General features: G+C 47.3%; 1 protein-coding gene across 1 annotated transcript in view; it reads right to left on the minus strand.

Annotated features, from left to right (window-relative positions):
- The window catches only part of CCDC174 (coiled-coil domain containing 174), an 82,899-nt gene that overhangs the window by 14,716 nt on the left and 47,853 nt on the right, over positions 1-20,330 (minus strand). Inside the window, exons 6-7 of the mRNA XM_086939255.1 lie at positions 19,809-19,904; positions 13,115-13,251 (exon numbers count right to left, since the gene is read on the minus strand). Coding sequence (XP_086795381.1) covers positions 13,115-13,251; positions 19,809-19,904 — 233 coding nt within the window. The remainder of the gene's footprint in view (positions 1-13,114; positions 13,252-19,808; positions 19,905-20,330) is intronic.

The following is a 20,330-nucleotide window of genomic DNA, read 5'->3' on the forward strand; positions in this document are numbered from 1 at the left end:
ACACACACACAACGCTCCGCAAACACACACACACAACACCCCCACACACACAACGCCCCCACACACACGCCCCCACACACACACAAACGCCCCCACACACACCAACGCCCCCACACACACACACAACGCCCCCACACACACACACAACGCCCCCACACACACACACAACGCCCCCACACACACACACAACGCCCCCACACACACACACAACGCCCCACACACACACACACACAACGCCTCCACACACACACACACACAACGCCCCCCCACACACACACACACACGCCCCCACACACACACACACAACGCCCCCACACACACACACACAACGCCCCCACACACACACACACACAACACCCCCACACACACACAACGCCCCCACACACACAACGCCCCTACACACACACAACGCCCCTACACACACACAACGCCCCTACACACACACAACGCCCCCACACACACACACACAACGCCCCCACACACACACAACGCCCCCACACACACACAACGCCCCCACACACACACAACGCCCCCACACACACACAACGCCCCCACACACACAACGCCCCTACACACACACAACGCCCCTACACACACACAACGCCCCCACACACACACAACACCCCCCCACACACACAACGCCCCCACACACACACAACGCCCCCACACACACACAACGCCCCCACACACACACAACGCCCCCACACACACAACGCCCCCACACACACACAATGCCCCCCACACACACAACCCCCCCCACACACACAACGCCCCCCACACACACAACGCCCCCACACACACAACGCCCCCACACACACACAACACCCCCACACAAACACACACAGAGCCACACACACAATGAGGAACGGGGGGCAGAAAAGAGAACACAACAGGGGGTGGGCCGGTAGAAAAGCAAGCACAACGGGGAACAGGGGGTTGGGGGGCAGAAAAGCGAGCATAAGGCAACAGGAGGGTTGGGGGGCAGAAAAGCGAGCATGAGGCAACAGGGGGGTTGGGGGGCAGAAAAGCTAGCACGAGTCAACAGGGGGGCGGAGCGTCAAAACAGTCACTAGCTCTATATTAGCGTTCGTGTTCGTACTAGAAGCCGAAATCTAATACACAAATGAGTAACAGTCTTATTGGGAACATAGGCAGCCACAAAAAGGGGAACAAACAAACATTCTCAATCTGCACAGTATGAATAGAATACCACGGGCACATAATAGCTTCCCAACTTAAGAAAGGGGCTTCAAACACATGCCTCTCAGCCGACTACGCTTCTTTTTCCCTATACTCCCAATGCAACAGTCTCGCCTTTGCAAAAGGTAGAGCTATTGGCATTTTAAATGACAGATAAATAAATGGCATTGTCATTTACAATGCCAATAGCTTAATCTCTCTCAAATGCGAGACCTATTGCATTTGCACCCACACACACAGAGAGCCACACACAGAGAGCCAGCCACACACACACACACACACACACACACACACACACACACACACACAGAGCCACACACAGAGCCACACACATATAGACGTGGTGAATGTGGTGGTGGTGGTGGTGGTGGTGGTGGTGGTGGTGGTGGATGTGGTGGTGGATGTGTTGGTGGTGAATGTGGTTGTGGATGTGGTGGAGATGGTGGATGTGGTGGTGGATGTGGTGGTGGTGGATGTGGTGGTGGTGGATATGGTGGTGGTGGATATGGTGGTGGTCAGTGGCGGCTGGTGACATTTGAAAGTGGTGGGGCGGAAAGTGATAATGATACTACACCGTAGCGAGCGAGCGTAGCGAGCGAGCCTGGACCCCCCAAGGAGGGTTCGGGGGGAATTCCCCCCGAGAAAATTTTGAAAAAATAGTGGAAAAATGGTGCATTTTCGAGCAAATTTGAGAAAGCAGGAAGGTTAATAAAGCAATTGTGAAAGTGCAGGTATTACATTATTAAAGAGCTGTCATATAACATACTAGGTAGCTGCTTATTCAGTATAACAACAGAGCTTCATAACAGACAAATGCCGTGACTCACTGACCTCTTTACAGCATTTTCTGATCTGGATCAGGTACATGTTCCTTGCAGCAGGCATATTAACCTTCTCTGCTACCTTTCCATGAGTCAAAACCTCCATTAGACAAAACTCTGATCTCTCTCTAGGATAAACATGACCTGGGGCCACAAATTATGGCAGAGCAATGCGGGGAGTGTTTTAGGGTGTCCCATGGCAATGAGGGGTCATGGGCTCCAACTGAGTCAATTCTATTCAGTTCTTCACCTCTATAGTTCGGCCCCCCTTACCATGAGCCCAGCCTCAGCAGTGTCAGCAGCACCAAATAGACCTCGGTAGTGCCTGTCTTTTTAGGGGCGCCCGGGCAGTCAGCGACTACTGTCCTTTGACAACCAGACCCCTTTTTTTGCTGTTGATGTCCAGAGGCTCAACCCTAAGTGTTGGACCCAAAGCAGATCGCCAAGTAACCCTACAGCAGTGGCCCTGTGGGCAGTGAAGTCCCTTCGTCACACACCATGAAAAGCTAGAGTTGATCCACCTAACTCAGCCAGCAATGCTTGCCTGCCTTAAAATCCCACAAGCCCCCTGTTAGACCTGTCAGCCCTTGGGTGGTCTTTCCCTGTATTTTTTTGCCCTTGCCTCATTTTTCACACCTACTTTTTGTTGGCTTTAGGACTCTGGGCACCCTCCCATTGCTAACCAATGCCAGGGTGCAGGTGTTCTCTTCCCCCAATGTTGTATTACCTTTAAGGAAAGGCGTCCTTGAGAGGTTTGATGTGATATTTAAAGGCATTACTATAGTCACTTCTTGTAGGATCCTCCAGGTTAATACAGTTACCCCGTTGCCTGTCAGAGAGTTGATACGACAAGCGGGGTTAGCTAGTGTTTCACTGCTAGATGAGCTGGTTAATATTCTAATGAAATGTTCACCCATTCATAGAAAAATGTAACCTGAACGTGATTCATGAAATGTCTTGATGAAATGCTGATGAATTAATAATGCAACGCTCTATTTGAAAGCCTATATAAAAGATCTTGATTCTTTCAAATACAACTACTGGTGTGGTCTCCATTATTGCTCCACTGTGTGTTTCATTGGATGTGTGCATTAAGTAGCTGCTTTACACACAAGCCCCTGGCTGCCTTCCTGCTCGAGCCATGCTACCCCCTTAAGAGCTGGTGACCCCAGGTCTTACACCCCCTCTATGCAAACCACCCTCACACTTAATACTGTTTCTGTTCAGAAAAGCACCTAGAAGCAGTTCAATTATGTTGTGTGCGCCTTACAAACAACATTGACATGGATTATAACAGAGGGTCGGTCTGTCTCACTACCCACACATCATGAAAAGCTAGAGTTGAGCTAATGACGGCCTGCCATAATATGAAAACCTATTCAGTAGCACTTGAAAAAGGGAATTGTGTTTACATACGCTACACGGAAATATTCCACTTCGGCTACCAGCTTTTCCATTCTTTGTAAACAGAATGTTTCCCTGAATGGGGATAAAGCTCGACTCTGTTTGGTACTGACAGCTAGAGAAAGGAACAGTGTACTGAGCGGGATAAAATGCTTTACTGGCCCTTTAAAATGAAAACTGCATTCTACCTTCGTGGCCCCTGGCTATATCTTATCAGGTCTGCTAGAGACAGATTTTGCGTTGGCAAGATCTCATTTAACAGCAAACATGAGAATACCTGGGAAAATATAAACAGGGGATTTCTGGTCTTTTTTGAGCACTTGTACATTTTGAATTGCGTTTTTCATTCGTAAGGGCAATGAAAAACAGTCCCTTTATGCGACTGAACTATGCAGTTTTCCTGACACACATTCTGCCCCTGGTACTCCCAGTGACTTGAGTGAGCAATCACAGCAGGGACTACAGTAGTAGCCACATCTATCACCACAGAAGGGACCAGAGCGGCAACAAATGCTGTCCTTACAGCAGTAACACATGTGCTGTCATAGCAGTTACCAATGAAGCAATCACAGGTTCCATCATGACAAGGACCATACAAGCAACAACAGCTGTCTGCACTGCAGGGACAACAGCAGCGACCACAGTAGTAACCACACCAGTGGAGTACAATAGCGTCAACAGTTGCCTCCGATTGAGTCACAACCAATGCGACAATTGCCACCACCACTGTAGCAACAACTGATGCAACAACAGTAACAACGGCTGCAAGTACTACAGAGCTAAAGATATAACAGGACTCCAGTAGTGATCAAAGGTGCCATCAGGGTAGAGACCAACGCAGTGACCACAACTGTAACCACAGCAGGGAAGACAGCACCAACCAATGAATGCAGCATACAATCACAAGCGCTGAGTGCAAACCTCTCTCACACGTACTGGTGCTGCTCTCGAAAGCACCTCCTAGAAGCAATTTAACTAGTAACAGTGTGCGCTTTGCAAACAAAATTAACTTTGTTGGATGTACCAGCCGCCATGGCGCAGAGTATTAATTATTGATTATACACTTTAGGAATCTGAGGCTGAGCTCGACCTCATAGCGACGGACGGTTCAAATCCAAGTGGGTCGACTCCGCCTTTCATCCTTTCCTTCAGGTGCTGCTGCTGGCCTGCAGCTCGGAAGAGAAGCCAGTTCATGTGCATGGCAGAGCTTTACCAATGAGAACCAGACAGAGGGTTTGGACAATTGAAAAGGAGCGCGTTATAAATGGGCAGCACAAGTACCAGATGGAGCGCTGAGCATAGTTTAGAATGCAGAGCAAAGGTCAGGAAGCTACTAGTCGGGTCAGGGGCTGAGAACAGTGACCTGGCCCACGTAAAGCCCTGGATATATGTATACTCATGGGACCGATTGCTAGGGTGCATAATGCATATCTGTGTTACAGTGGATAACATTCCATTTTTGTGTGGATGTGCCCCAGTACTGTTTTTGCCTCTGTATGCAAGCAGTTCACAAAATTCAAACCTCTTGGTTGCTTTGTTAGTTCTTGATATAGCAGATGTGTTCAACATCAGCTGACCAACCATGAGGACGGGGAGAGAAACCTCTCTTTTTGTTTCTCACGTTTGGTCCATGGAAAATGAAATAAATACCAATGCTTGTACGTTGCTAGCTGACTTGACCTCTGAAGGTAAAGGAGAGGATGGGGGGGAAGGCCAGAGACCCCGACTTTAAGAAATGAGGAACCCTGTTCGAGTCTCTGCACTTCAGCTCAACATCTTGTGATTCTGGGCAAATCTTTTACAATCCTTGTGCCTCAAAAAAGGTGTCCTTGCATAATACAATTGGTGCTCGTGTACAGCGCTCCGAGTCCAACACCTTCGGTTGGATCGAGTTTGCGCTATATATAACTTTTAAAAAAACTGTTCCTTCATTTTTTTAGACTACCTATACTATACCCCATCCACGTGACAAGCGTAAATACGGGTTAAATGTTCATTGTATCTGTACAACAAGTTAGTTTGGCCTATAACTTCTCCCAGTCTTTAAAGCGCATTTAGGGGCAGGCATTTTTGTGATTAATGTATTTAGACAAGAATATTAATTGGTAAGATAAAAGGCACATTTAATTGTACTTTTTCTAGGAAGCAGCTCTGGCCCTGGGTTACCTCATTACTATTTACCATATAGCGGGAGAAGCAAATCCTGTGCATTGCAGTAATCAAACAGGATTTGCATACACTATTAAAGAGTCAAATCTCTGAGGTGGCTGCCTCGGCAGCAGAGAGAATGCTCTCTTGTTGTAGGCTAGAATTGGTTCCCAATCATGGGCATTAGATTAGTGAGAATGCGCTTAATTAATTCAATAACATATAGCTAGCTGCACGCAGGAGACGGCCCGGGGAAAGACGGCGGGCGTGTTTTTTGCTCGCACAATGAGTGGAAGATTGCTGATTATTAATTGGGGTCAAATTAAATATTTAGGCTGGGGTGCATCAAAGAAAACCAGGAGAGGGGGTTCCAGGCAGCAGAACAAGTTGGAAATGCAGGGCCCTGTTCCCTCAGCTGCCTCCACCGCCCGCACACTGGTGTTTTTCGTCAAAACAAATATCATAATTCACTTAAATGCCACTTTTGCTGGGGGTTATTGCTGTGAGGCAATGAACTGATTGGCGCCTGTTTCTTTGCCTTTACCCTCTTTGGTAGTGAAATTAATTGATCATTCTCACGGCCAGCTGGAGAGCAGCTGCTGGCATGCTGATGCTGACGGCGAGGCTGTGCTGCCCACCCACACGGGGACAGGAAGAGGGGAAATGCAGGGGATCAGACGATAAAGTTCTGCAAGGAGTCAGCGCTTCTCTTTAGGTAGGAGTTTTGCCACGAAATCGGACGTTTTACACTAATTGCCTTGTTTCTTGTGAATGTGGCCGCCCCAGCTTTGAGACCATTTCCCAGCGTTACCAGACGCACAGCCGATGGGTGCTGCGTGATTTTGGAACAGTGGTGTGCTGTTAACTTGTGCCTGCTCTTACACACACAACTCTAACCAGTTTCGGTTTAACTTACGGAGGGTGGACGGACGGTGGACCGGATGGCTGGCACTAACTCAGACTGCACGCACACTACTTCTGCTGCTAGTGACTGCCTACTCTGCTGCACAAGCAAAGGTCCAGGCAGGCCGCAGGCTGCACTCTGAAACGGCAACGCAACAACGACTTCACAGGCAAGCAATGCAGCGGCGAAATAAGGCAGTAGATGGCCACGGCGGATTTTGAAGCGCAGAGGCCTGAGGTGAAGGTGAGAAAAAAAAGGAAAACGGAGGCCAGTAGTAGTGAAGCAGGCGATAGCAGGCAGTGACAGAGAGCGGGTTCCCAGCCGCGATCGAGAGGCAGAGTCTGAGTCGCGCCGTTAATGCTGCTAGCGCAGTGAGCAGCATATTAGCACGTTAATAAATACACAGATGTGGGGTGCAGTGTGTGCTTACTCACAGTTGATCCCAGTTGCTCCCAGATACTCAAGAAGACTCGCGGCCACTCGATCCCTCTGATTTACGGAACAGCTGACAGGTAGCGGTGAGTGGTGAGTAACTCTGTTTCGCACCCTGGTGTGTGGCTGCTTGATTCTAGGCGCCAGCGCCAGGCTTCCAGGTTCAAGAGGTTTTCAAAAGGTTTCCAGTTAGTTCAAACACCGGACGTCTTTTCAGAACGCAGGAAACATCGTAGGAAAGCAGCTAAAGTGGAGATCTGCACCCGTTTTGATCCTGATAGATTTAAAGATTTTTTAGCATATCGGGAACTGAGACAATATATCTGGTGTATTTGAAAGAGGTTAAGCCATCGTAGAGTCTACGAGGACAGGGTGTGACAGTACTTTTCTTCACTGCTGCCGGTCACGACGAAGAGTCTCCAGCACTGGTGTGCCACGCACGGTGACGTCCCCACAGCGTAGGCAAATGGCCAATCACAAACTACATGGCGACATAGCCATATGTGATTGGCCATAGTGTGCGACCCTCAGCATAGATAGCAGCCAACACCCACGTGGCACCATCCTGCTGCAGCAGCCAATCCTGGCGCAGCGTTAACAGCGCCACTGCGCCAGGATTGGCTTAAGAGCAGGGTACTATCTGCCCTACATCAGACCGGGGGCCCGGGTCCTGCCTATGTCTCTGAGTGCAAGATGGGAGAGGGGGGGGGAGGAGGGCTACAGTCTACGCATGCGCGGGCCAGTCAAAATATTAAAGACTCCGGGATTTTACATGCGCGGTCAGCGGGCAGCTGTCTGTACGGTAACTGTGTGCTGCCTGCCTCTGCCTGTCACTCTCTGCCTCAGCCCCGCCCCCCACGGCCCACTTCCTTAATGGATGCCCGATTCAGTCGGGCTTGTCCCGGGCCGGTAGCGCGCAGTGCTCGGGTGCCTGCGCGCTCGGCTCAGTTTTATTTAAAAAAAAGTAATTACGCTCATTTTGGCAGTGCGGTCGTCCATGGCTAGTGGGGCACCGCCCCAACGCCCCCAATGGACGCACCGCCACTGGTGGTGGTGGATATGGTGGTGGTGGATGTGGTGGTGGTGGATGTGGTGGTGGTGGATGTGGTGGTGGTGGAGGATGTGGTGGTGGAGGATGTGGTGGTGGAGGATGTGGTGGTGGAGGATGTGGTGGGTGTGGTGGTGTTAATGTGTTGCAGAGCATTGTGAATGTTGTGCAGCATGATTAGAAGTTATAAGTTATAATTAAGAAAGTGTTATAACCTTTTGTCACTTTATATATAACCTAGAAAACATTATATACATTTGACGTATCCTAATAAAAACCAGAATTAACACCAAAAATGTGTTCTAGTTTTGTTGTTTATGCAAGGAAGGGGGCAGTGGGTGGAGGTATAGGGAGGGGTGGGGTAGGAGAGGAATGAAGGTGCAGGGATGAAGGGGATGGGAGGAGGGGGAGTGGAGGTGCAGGGAGGGAGGGGGTGGGGAGGGTGGAGTGCAGGCGGAGGGATGGGGTGAGTGAGGGAGGTGGAGGGATTGAGGGGAAGTGAATGTGGGAGATTGGAGGTTGAGGGAGGAGGGAGGGTGGTGGGAGTGGAAGTAGAGGGAGGGGAATAGGAGGTGCAGGGAGGGGATGGAGGTGGGAGTAAAGGTGCAGGGAGGGAGGGGGAGTGGAGTTAGTGGTGGGAGTGGAGGAAAGGGAAATAGGAGTGGAGGTGGAGGGGGTAGAAGTCGAAGTGGAGGGTGGGGGAGAGGAGGTGTAGGGAGGAAGGAGGGAGTGGCAGTGGAGGTGGGAGTAAAGGTGCAGGGAGGGAGGGGGAGTGGAGGTGGTGGTGAGAGCAGCGGTGGAGAGGGGGGATTCAGCACTTTGACTAGCACATTACATGCTGATCTCTGCATTTGTGCCCTAAAACATGTACCCTGTCAGCACTACACCCTGGGAGTCCCTGGACATACACAGATCTCTGCAGCAGGTGCCTTAATCCAGTGTAACATCTTAAAAGTGCTACTAAATGTCTAGGCTGCGGTATACAATTCTTGTGGGAAAGGAGTGTCACTTTCACACGTGCGGGGCTCAAACTACCGATTTTGTTTGAAGCAGAGGTCAGCCAAGCCTGGGATAAAACGGATGGGATGTCCCGGGACAGAAAAGGGAGATGCGAGATTCAATGAGACCTTTAAACCAGCATAAGTAGATATGGTCATGGAAGGTGTGTGTATCCCGGAGGGGTGTGTCTATAAGCAGTAGCGCAGCTTGGATTCCATGGGCCCTGGTGTGAGCAAGGACAATGGTACATTGGAATGAAGCTTTCATCGTATTATCCAGCAATTATCAGAGTTCAGTGGACCCCTATAAGCTTCACATAAAGGGCGGTAAAGACATGGGGCCTCCTTTCTGTGGCAGTGGTGGGCAGGGGGGAGTGCTGGAGGGGGATTTACAGTGCGAGGTCTCTGCCATGAGCACCCCACAGCTGTGTCTGTGTTCTTGCAGGGTGTGGGAGGGCTCCGAGGGAAGAGGGGGGGAAGGGGGAGGGAGACACAAACAGGCAGACTCTCCTTTGAACCCCAGCCCCACCTCCAAATTCCTGCATGCCCTCGCACCCTCCTCCAGCGCCCCTTTCCCTTCAGACCAATTTACACATCCTTCTAATGGCTCAGAGGGAGGATTTGACTTAAAGAAATATTGGTTTAACTCCGAGAGGCCCCGGCTTGGGGGACACCGTTAAAAGGCCGACTGGAAAAGTGCACATTTGTGATGTTTAAAAACACAACTTTCAGGGGAAGCCGTGGTATACAGCTATGGTTTCACAGAGAGCGCACAATGATGCGTCGTGATGAAATAATATTATGATTAATACTCAAGATACAAACAATTTTAACACCTTATAAAAAAAACTACAGGAACACGTTTGTATATTAAAGGAACAAATTATAGCGGTAACGAAAACATTGTAAAAGCTGAATTACAATTATTCAGATCATTATTGTTAATAAAGGCAGCCGTGCTATTAATCATTATAATATCATACAGTGTCATTGTTGCTAATATTATGTTACTGCATGGCGCCCCTTCTTCCTCTGGTATGGGGGTCGGCGGCACGAGCGTTTATTACACAGTCCCACGAAGCTCCTCCCGCGCTCAGTCCCATGTAGCAGCTCCTCAGCGGTTCCTGCTGTGAACACCCCATGCCCCCTCTCGGTCAGACTGCGCCCTTCCTCCCTTGGCTCCTCGTGATAGTTCCCCGCAGTGATGATTCGCACCCTCCCTGCAGCATGTCTCCTCCCCAGCGCCGGAAAGCAGTGATCGAGGTGCTGTACTTGACATTTTGAAGGGCGAGCGCTCCCTCAATTTCCAAATGCAAATACCTCGCCCTGACTCACAAAATACAATGTGTCGAAATTTTGCATTTGAGGGGTGCATTTAGAATGTGTAAACTTCAGATATGGGCAGGAATGTGGACATTCCTGAGGGGGAGAAGGTAGGCGATGAGGCAATAAGCAGCCACAAACTCTGACACGATTATGGGCATTTTCCCACAACTGATCAACAACGAAAAGTACACACGTAAAGTAAGTGTGCTTCAAAAATGGAATAAACAAATAAAACAAATTAACTAAGTCTATTTCTAAAAGATTCCGAAAATAGACTCATCTCGTTGGCATGGAAATCCTTTGGGGGTTGCCCAAACCACAGATTGCCACAGACGCCACTGGTGTCGTAGCAAGGGTGCCCTGCCATATGCCCCTCCTTCCCCAAATCCAATCTCTAGTTTGTTAGTAAAAACAGTTGTAACTCTCGTGCAGCGGGTCCGCTTACACACCTGGGCCCCGGTGCCACTGCACATGCTGCACTACTGTAAGCCCCGCCCATCACTCCACCTCACACGAGAAGCCGCGACCCAGAGTTAAGCCAAATTGCCTGGGTGGCTCCTTAACAACCGCAGAGCCATGCGGCTGCTCCCAGAGCCGAGATTAACATCTCGCCCTAATCGCCTCCCTGCCGTACATATGCTAATGGTTCGAGCCCAGGGCGATTCTCAAAGCCGCTGGTGGTATCACAGCTGAGCAAGACAAAGGGCCATTCATTTGACAGCCCACAACTAGGAAGTCGGGTATTGACGTTTTCTACAGTAGATCTAAAGCAGGACGAGCTGAGGTCATAAAAAAAGAATACTCTGTGCTAGTCACTGCGTGGGATTTTTTTTACGAAAAGGAAGGAAATAGTGACAAGCACGATCAAAACTGAACGCAACTAATGTTTCTACACATTACAAATGGAATCCCAGAATAAAAAATAAAAACAATACAGCCCTTGCACATTTTCCTTTAAGCAATAACGAGATAGTCAAACTTTTAATAAATACATGTTTCTATTCCCAGTTAATACTGGTGGCACAGTTTTGATGCACAAAAGTGCTTTAAACAAGAAATTGCGCACAAGCAGAGAACACCACCATCTTTCTCCGAGCGCACTCTCATTTTCGCATTCGGGGGCGTGGTTTTCTTTCTCTCCTCTTTCCATTGGCTGGAAGGTAAAATTCCAGGCAATGGGAAGAGGAGAGAAAGAAAACAAGAACCTTAAAAAAACGCCATCGAATCCGAAAAAGACGGTGCTTGGACCGAGTGACGCCCCTCTCCTCCAATGGCTGGCCAGCATTTACTAGGCCAGCCAATGGAGAAGAGGGGCGGGTTCCAAGTCCCCTCTAAGAAACATTAAATCTTCGGGCTCCGCCCACACTGCTTACAGCAGTGCGACGGAGTCCTCGACCTAAAAAATGGGATTTCATAACTACTCAAATACTTTGACATGTTTTTACAGTTTACTTATTACTAGCTATTTAAATGCTGCACGTTAGAGAAAAATCCTGCCACCTACAGCCATTCATTTCACACTCTTTGTATAGCACCTCAGATAATTCACTTTAAAAGATCCTGAAACTCTGCAGTCTGAGAAAGAAAAGTTACTGTAAGAAGACATAAACTGACTTCTGACCTCTGTCTCGGAACACAGAGCAAGTGTGACTGTATATAAATAAAATTGAAAGGCACTTTCTAAATGAACAGAACACCTGTTATTTGTCAGCTTGCCAGAAGGGGCAAGTAGGCTCTAAATATAGCTCGCCCTGATAAAATCTGACTCGACATAGAGAGTTGGCGAGTAGATTTCTTGAGACCTGAATAATACATTTTATCTTACCCACCCACCATTTTGGATACTGAGTGCTCTGTAGCAATTGCACTCTACAGCTCCCTGGACATTAAATAAAAACTAATACACATATAGAGAAGAAACAATATGGGTAGATGAGCGAAAAGAGGCTCAGGCCAGGAAGCGGGTTTAGGAAATATATATTTAACATGATTGGAGGGATAAAGAGGAAAAGAGATTGTAAAGGACAATCAAAGCGAGACAGGGAAGACGGATCAATTGGACATAATAGGTTAAAATATAGGGGAAAGAAGCAAATGAGATAGGAGTAACAAGAGAGACTAGAAGCAACATGGATCAAGACAAAGAGACAAGCAGAGGGGATATAGATGTGGAGGCTATCTTGGCAAAGTAGAGATGAGGGCAGGAGAGAAAAAGTGAGATAGAGGAGAATTGATCAAAGAGGTACACGACATGGAAGGAAAAAAGGAGAACTAAGCAAGACAAAAGTCAAAGGAAGTGAAGACAAGGGGAATCGCCGACCAATGGGTAAGACGAAAGATGAGACAAGTAAAAGCATTCAGATGGTATAGGAAGAAACATTTGAAAAGAGCAAGAAGATGATACAAATAAAGTTTCAATGTAAAATTAAATGTGGGACTCTTAAAGAACCCTATTCTTTCCACGTAATGGCCCTCAAGAATAAGAAAATCTTCATAACTAAAATACAAGAGCTTTCTGCCATCTGAACCTCAAGTCTCGAGACTGTGTTCCTTATCTTCTTTCCAATTCTATCCAAAATATTACATTCTCCTTGAAAATATTCTCCTTAAAACTAAACGATGGACAGATATTAACCAAGTAAGATAGTAGAGTGGCAAAGAGATTTTGTTTTTCTGGATTTTATACTTCGCAAGTCGTATGATTATTTTTATCTGGTGATGTAACTTACTTGTGTCATTGATTCAATACTGAAACACATTTTTAATTAAATGGATATAGTGTTTCCATGCTCTCTCATCTACAGTGGAAAGGTAACAAAGACCCAAGACAAACCATTTTGACGAATATCTTCATAGTGCATTGGCCCAATAGGCCTTTTCATGGCCTCTTCCTCCTCTTCTTCCCACTGTTTCCGCTGCAGCTCTCTCCTCATATCTTCTGACAGCAGCGTCTTTTCTTCAGCATCCGGGCTAAAGAAGCGCAGAATGGAAACGGGGCATAAAAAAAGAACTTTAACTAAAGGGTTGTAGGGCTATGAGCATGGATATGCCAGGATTGTGACAACCAGTGTATAATTCTATAATACATTTAACAGTTATGTGCTTTACTTGATTGCAGAAGACTTAGTCCTACGTCATTCTCTGCAGCTGCTGCGAGTGACTCCAATACACTCTATGCCCGTAGCAAAAAAAATTACATAATGTCACTTCTGACACTCCCCAACGCTAGTATCGCATGGCGTTACATTTTGACATTTCTACATTTTAACTAAGATGCTTGTACAGTTGATTCTGTTGAAAGATTTGATGACTCAAATTGGTGTTTACCATGTATGTATGTCGATTTGTAGAGCGCGATTGCTGCCCGGGGGCGTCCAAGCGCTAAGAAACCAACAGAACAAGAGGGAGTAGCCAGGGCGTTATTGGGCAGCAATGAAGAGGAATGTCTTTAGCTGTTTCCTGAATGAGGTAAGATTAGGATTTTTCCTTAGGTGGAGGGGTAGGGTGTTCCATAGCTTGGAAGCATTGTAGGTGAAAGTCCTACCGCCGGTTCTGGATTTTTTTATTTTGGGAATTGTGGCCGTGAAGGTCTGGTTGGATCGCAGATTCCTAGTGGGGAGGTAGTGTGACACTAGGTAGCGAGTGATGAGAGGGCCCGTTTTCCAGAACGCCTGGTGCGCAATGCATAAGGCTTTGAATTGTATTCTTTGGGGAATGGGTAGCCAATGCAATTTTTTCAGTCCATTTTTTACTGATTGACGTCGAGGAATCTGAAGCAAAGTGCGCGCGGCACAGTTCTGCACCGTCTGTAGTCTCCGTATCGTGTACTCTGGGGCGGCGAGGTAAAGGGCGTTGTTATAATCCAGTCGTGACTGGATAAGGCCCTGGATGGCTACTTGTTTTGCCTCCATCGGTAGAAGATGGAGTACCTTCCTTAGCACTCTGAGGAGGCCGAAGCAAGTGGCTGCCAGTTTGGTGGATTGGGTCCCGAAGGACAGAGATCTGTCTAGCCACACCCCAAGGCTCTTGATGCTGTCCTTTGGGGCCGGAGGGGTACCCAGGCAGGGTGGCCATAGAGTGCTGAGGGAGTTAGGGTTGGCAGGGCCCAGGAGCATAAGCTCTGTCTTGTCTCCATTCATTTTTAATGAGGAGGAGGACATCCAGTCCTTAACTTCCTCTAGGCATTTCCTCAGCCCTCCTTTCGAGGTATGGTTAGCTTCCTGTCCCAGTGAGACCACTAGCTGAGTGTCGTCAGCATATGAAATGATCTTAATTCCATGCTGACGAACAATTTCAGCCAATGGCCTCATATATATGTTGAAGAGCGCCGGGCTCAGTGAGGAGCCCTGCGGGACTCCACATTTTGATGACCTGCTGGTAGAGGAAGATGTTCCATCAAATACCCGAAAGGATCTGTCCTGTAAAAAGGATTCAAACCAAGACAAAGCTTTGTCCTTATGCCGATGCCGATGCCGATTATAACATTGGCTAATGTGCAAGATTTCTTATAAATTATTGATCACACTTTCTGACACAGACCTCCCCACAAGTGACAGCAGCGCTTTGCCTTCAGTGCATTTGAGCGCGCAGTGGGTAAGGCTGCAGCTTAAACAGAGCATTTTGCAGTATTTGGTCTTGATTCGTCAGGCCCCGGGGAAAACCTCAAACCCCAGACATTTCTAAAATGTACAGTCCAGCGTAAGCCACGGAGATGTGACTGGTCTGAATCCCAACATGTTCATCCTCCAGAATGCCTTGCAAATATCGAATACTAGCTTGCCTGCACCCCAAGCAAGGAGTCAGTTGTTGTTTGAATATGTTTGTCTAAGAAAACATCCAAATAGTATTTAGCTGCTTGCTGGGGCACAGCAAGCAGCCAAACACTGTTTTATCCCTTAGGATTAGAAAAAAATAAGCAGTGTTTAAAACTTTCCTGTGGCACAGATGTCAATATCTGTAGTATGGATTTTATCTTACACTATAAACAAGCATTTACAATGCAACGGTTTCGCCTTTGGAAAATTTAGAGCTATTGGCAATGTAAATGACAATGCCATTTATTTATCGGTTTTCAAAACCAACACATAAATACAAATTTTGTCATTTACAATGCCAATAGCTCAAACTTTTCCAAAGGCGAAACCGTTGCATTGTAAATGCTTGTTTTAATACTGTGTGCAATAGAATTTAAAAAATAATGACTGTCACATGGACAATGCTTTCAGTCACTAGCTGGGACCTCGAGGCACTTTAAGCGGTCACCACTATTCTACGAGTGCCCCAATCAGGATTCAGTTGGTTGACTGCCTAGTGACACACACACACTTTATTTTTCAATTAAGGTATCTTATCTGTAATTACCTCAAGGTGAAGGGGAACAAAATTGTTGCAGAACATTTGGTTTTAGTTTTTTAAGCCACGTCACCAACTTTGTTTTCAGCATCAAAGTTCACGTAGTTGTTTCTATGCACCTCAACCTCTGGATGACCTAGGAAATACCCTGTACGAGGCTGGAACTGGAGCCCATCAGCAGCGCAGCCCAGCACACACCAGCCAAAGAACTCTGTGTGTCCTGAAGCTGCAGCAGCCCTAGCTGACACAACATGGGTGGTGGTGAGCGGTGGTGGTGGTGGTGGTGGTGAGGTGGGGGGGGGGGGGGGGGGAGGGAGGGGGGGAGGGAATGGCGACTGCCACGATCGATGATTTACAGAAACAGCAAAGTCTGAGGCTTGCTCACCCAACCAAAAAAACGGGAAGTCTCTCTAATCGTACAACGCACCTCATAGCTTCCACTCACAACACAGCCATAGGGGGCGGCTGATCATTCATCCTCTTACCGGCTTCTCTCTTCTCAGGCTGGCGGCGGGGACGGAGGCTGCGACGGCGGTCTTCTTCTGGAGCCTTCAAGGCTCCCTCGCACTCCGGTCCCGAGGACCCACCAGGCGAGCCGGGGGCACTTCCGGGTCGCGCTGCTGAGGGCAGCCAGTAGCAGCGCGGCCCTGAGGACAGAGAGGCGGCACTTCCGGGTCGCACTAGGCAGCGGCCCGGCAACGAATTCAATGCCCCTGGGCTGCGGTGGTGATTCAAGGTCTATTCTACCTGTGACTGCGTTTTCGTTCAGCTGGAAATAGCCCTCTCATACTCGAGAGGCTACCACATCAGAAGCAAGTTTATGTACTCCTTAACAAGCCATTTATTTTGTTGATTCAAAGCGCACAATTCGAAGTATCTCATTAGGTCGGCCAATTCATGCGGTGCTTGCTCCCTGCTTATTTCTTCAGCAGCTTACTCGTCCACTGAATCCCACTTTACAAAAAAATATACAAGAGGTTAACAGTAAAACCGCAGCAAAGCCAGCCCGCCATCGACGGTTGGGCACGCGCAACGCGCTACAGCTCTCAAATCCCGTCGCACCTAAGATGTCGGGCTGTGACGCCGATGCCGTAAATCGCTCTCGTGACACTGTTCATAAAAGGCCCCTAAAGAGCTCTGATTGAGGTCAGGGGGGCGGAAGAAAAACCTCACGCCAACTGGAAGCAGAAGCAGCGCCCTCGTCAGCGGTGATAGCAACTTTGCATAAATACATGGATAAACAGATGCTATTCCGAAGGGCGGGCTACAGTAAAGACCACGTTGATTGCAAACTCTTGAATCCTTCAGAAATGCAGTTTTCTGTAGCCCAGTGACAATTCTGCGGAGAGCAGAGTGGGAGAAGAGGAGTGGGAAGAGCGGGAGGAAAAAAAAAAGAAAATCAGCCCGTTAACGTAACAGCTGTTGGCGCTCGCGCTGACATATTACTCCTGGGCCGTACGTCCTTAATGGGTTTTTTAAATGTGCTGCCATGTTCAGTTCATTAGTTGCCGGTGATCTGAAATGTCAAACTATTATCCTCGACAACGGTGGCCAAGGTTAGTATCTTTCAGAAACATCTTTCTAATAATATAACTGTTTGCAAGTGGGGAAGGTGATCCTCGCAACACAAAGGGGACGCGAAAGAATGGACTGCTGAAGTACATATGATTTCCCCTGCCTTTCACTTTCAACCGTTGAGTTGGGCGCGTGCTGCAATATCGCCCTTAATACAAAGGGGCATTGCCTCGAGTCTCGGAGTAGGGGAGGGAGAGAGGTGTACGTCTAATTAGGGAAGGACTATTTGATAAGAGGTGCTTTTTTTTTTACAGGCTATATATCGATGACAAACAGCATGTTTTAGTAACACATTGCTTAATAGAAGATTTATTTGCAAAGAATAGAACTTCCTCCTTTTCACCATCCACTCTCCATGCATGCCTTTTTCGGGATTGCACTGCAAAGGAGTAGCCATTTTAACAAGTCAGGTCCCGGGCCGCGCTGTGATTGGCTGACGTCACGGGGGTGTCCCGGGCTGGCAGCCAATCACAGCGCGGCCCGGGAATGACGTCACGGGGGTGTCCCGGGCCGGCAGCCAATCGCAGCGCGGCCTGGGACAAAGGGGCGGGGCTTAAAAAAGCACCAGAAACACCCCCGAATCGCGTTTGAGAGAAAGCGCGATTGACAGCCTCTGTCTCCCAATGGCTAGCCTCCATTTATGGAGCTAGCCAATGAGAGGCAGAGGCGGGGCCGACGTCCCTACTGAAAACAAAAGTTTTCGAACTGGGAGGGGCTTTGCCCCTCGCCAGGTCGAAACCTAAAAATTTTAATAGAGTCTGGCTCCATCGTTTGGATAGAAAAGCATTGTCAAATAAAGAAGTTGTGTGAAACTGAATCAAGAATTTGGGATTGGGAGGGGGGACATAGAACACAAAGTCCATCTCCTAACTCCCACCTCCTAGTTCATATCTTCTGTTGGCGGGTTTAGAAGGGTGATGGGAGAAAGGGTAGGAGGAGCTGGGCTTCGCCATCTCTACCACCTCCCTCCATACCTCCACAAAGAGGTATGTGTAGGTGGGCAGTGCTATAAAGGAGCTGGGCAAAGTAATAAAAGCTCCTCCCACAGCTCTGCACCCAACATTCAGGCACCAGCCTGCTCCTGGAAGGATCTCAGGTGGGCGTTAGATACCTTGGTTTGCAACCAGTTCTGGAATCCTCTCAAAGTGCTTGCCATTAATTGAAAGAGATGCAAACTAACCCACTAAGCCTGTAGAACCGTCTTCCTCTTCTGCAGAAAGCTTAAAGTAACAGTTAGGTAAAATCACAACTAGCGGCTCTCCCACTTGACATTCTTCCATTTCTATTACTTTCGCGTTCACTGAAGATCTCAGAAATTGGATGATAAAATGTATATGTGGTTTGCCAGGTTCTGGTCTGGGGTACAGGGCTCTGAGCATCTGGTCTGTTTCTGTTAGGTGTCCAAAGTCAGGATGTAAGGTAATGGATGACTTCCTGCCTTTATTGGGATGGGGAATGCAGACAAAAAGGGGATGAAATGGGAAGGTAGCAGCTGGCCATATACTGCACCTCATGTCACTACATTAAAGCATCCAGTAAGTCCAAAAAGCTCTCACCAAAACAGTTTTTCCCAGTTGAAGGTTATACACCGCATGCATGGGATGTTTTACAACGACAGAATGCAGAACACCTGCATCACTTACACAGGCTGGATAGATCCAGCCTAGGCAGCCCCAAAAGAAAAGTTTGACATTAGTAAGAAAACCCCCCCTCAACTTCATCCACCCCCACCAAATGCACCTTTTGCTAGTTTTCAGAGGTCTAGACTTTGGTAAATTACCTCAAATGAGTCTCTAGTGTGTACATCAAAGAACGCAGCTGGATGATTAACCTTCTATAATGAATAGAGGGAGTATTTCCTATTCAGGACTGATCTGCATTTTCTATTATGTGATCCATGTGCTCTACACACACTGTACTACATATCAATCCCCAGTTCTAATTTGTATTGACTTTCTTTCCAGTGAGACGTTTGTGTAAGTCTGCCCAAACAAATGATGTGAGGACCTAGGCATACTCCTAAAACAAATGCAAACAGGTACAAATACAAGCATGCTACTCAAAGCTGTACAAAGCATGGACAATGATCTTTTTTGCAGTTTCTTAAACTTACAGGATAAACAAATGAGAAAACAGACTGTCACATTTTAATGTGCAAATCAAAGGCAAAACAAGGACTCGCTGGTAAGTAAGCAGCAGCAAATATTTTACAATAAATGCGTTCTGCCAAGTTCAAAATCCAACTGAATGAACCCAGCACAATATTTTTGAGCAAACTTTAGAAGAAAATTAGACAAAGGTGAAATTACTAATTGTTCTTGCTAAAAAAAAAAAAAAGAACAAACACTAAAGAGTGTACTGGCTTCTTCCAATGCTCTTCGTCTAATTATAGCTTCATACAGTTGAATGCGTCTTTTTCGGATTAGTACAACATATTTTGATTGGGAATCGTAAGCTAAAAACTTTGCTTTGATTTGCCATCAAGTCATCAGTAAGGCTTTAGGTGTATTTTTGATATCGCCCCAATTGGCAGGGAAGTTCCCAGGCACACAGCTACTATACTTCTTTTGCCTATACAACACTTTAAGAAAAACAATTACCTCTTCCCCTGCAGTTCTTTATCCATTTTCAGCAGGAGAGGTAAGTCTTTCTTCATACAACGTCGGGACCTGCCCAAGGTATCCAGGTAGTCTACCCTGTAGAAAAAACAAGGGGGATTAGGAACGGTCGTCGAGAAGGGCGGCCTCCTTACACTGCCAGGGAGCAGCAGTTTTTGTCATGTTATTACGTTTGAGTTCTGATTGAAAATAAAGACCTGCTTTTAACTTTAACTGTAAAATCGGTAAAGAATATAGTCCTCTGGTGCATTAAAAAGTATCCTAAACTAGAACACTGATCAGTTGCCTACAGATTAATTGTGGCACTTACAGGGCCAAAAGAAAAATTTGTCACGATAACTATATAAAGTAGCAAACTTGAGATTAATGAATCCTACTCTGCTCCCTAAAGCCAGTTCCATCTTCCAGTTACAAGCACTTCTCATTTATAGATAACCCATATTATAAATTATAGCAACATGCTCCAAAGACAGAAACACCTGGTGAAATACTGTTTGACCAAAT

Source organism: Lissotriton vulgaris, chromosome 9 (genome assembly GCF_964263255.1).
Source record: "Lissotriton vulgaris chromosome 9, aLisVul1.2, whole genome shotgun sequence".
Taxonomy (NCBI): Eukaryota; Metazoa; Chordata; class Amphibia; order Caudata; family Salamandridae; genus Lissotriton; species Lissotriton vulgaris.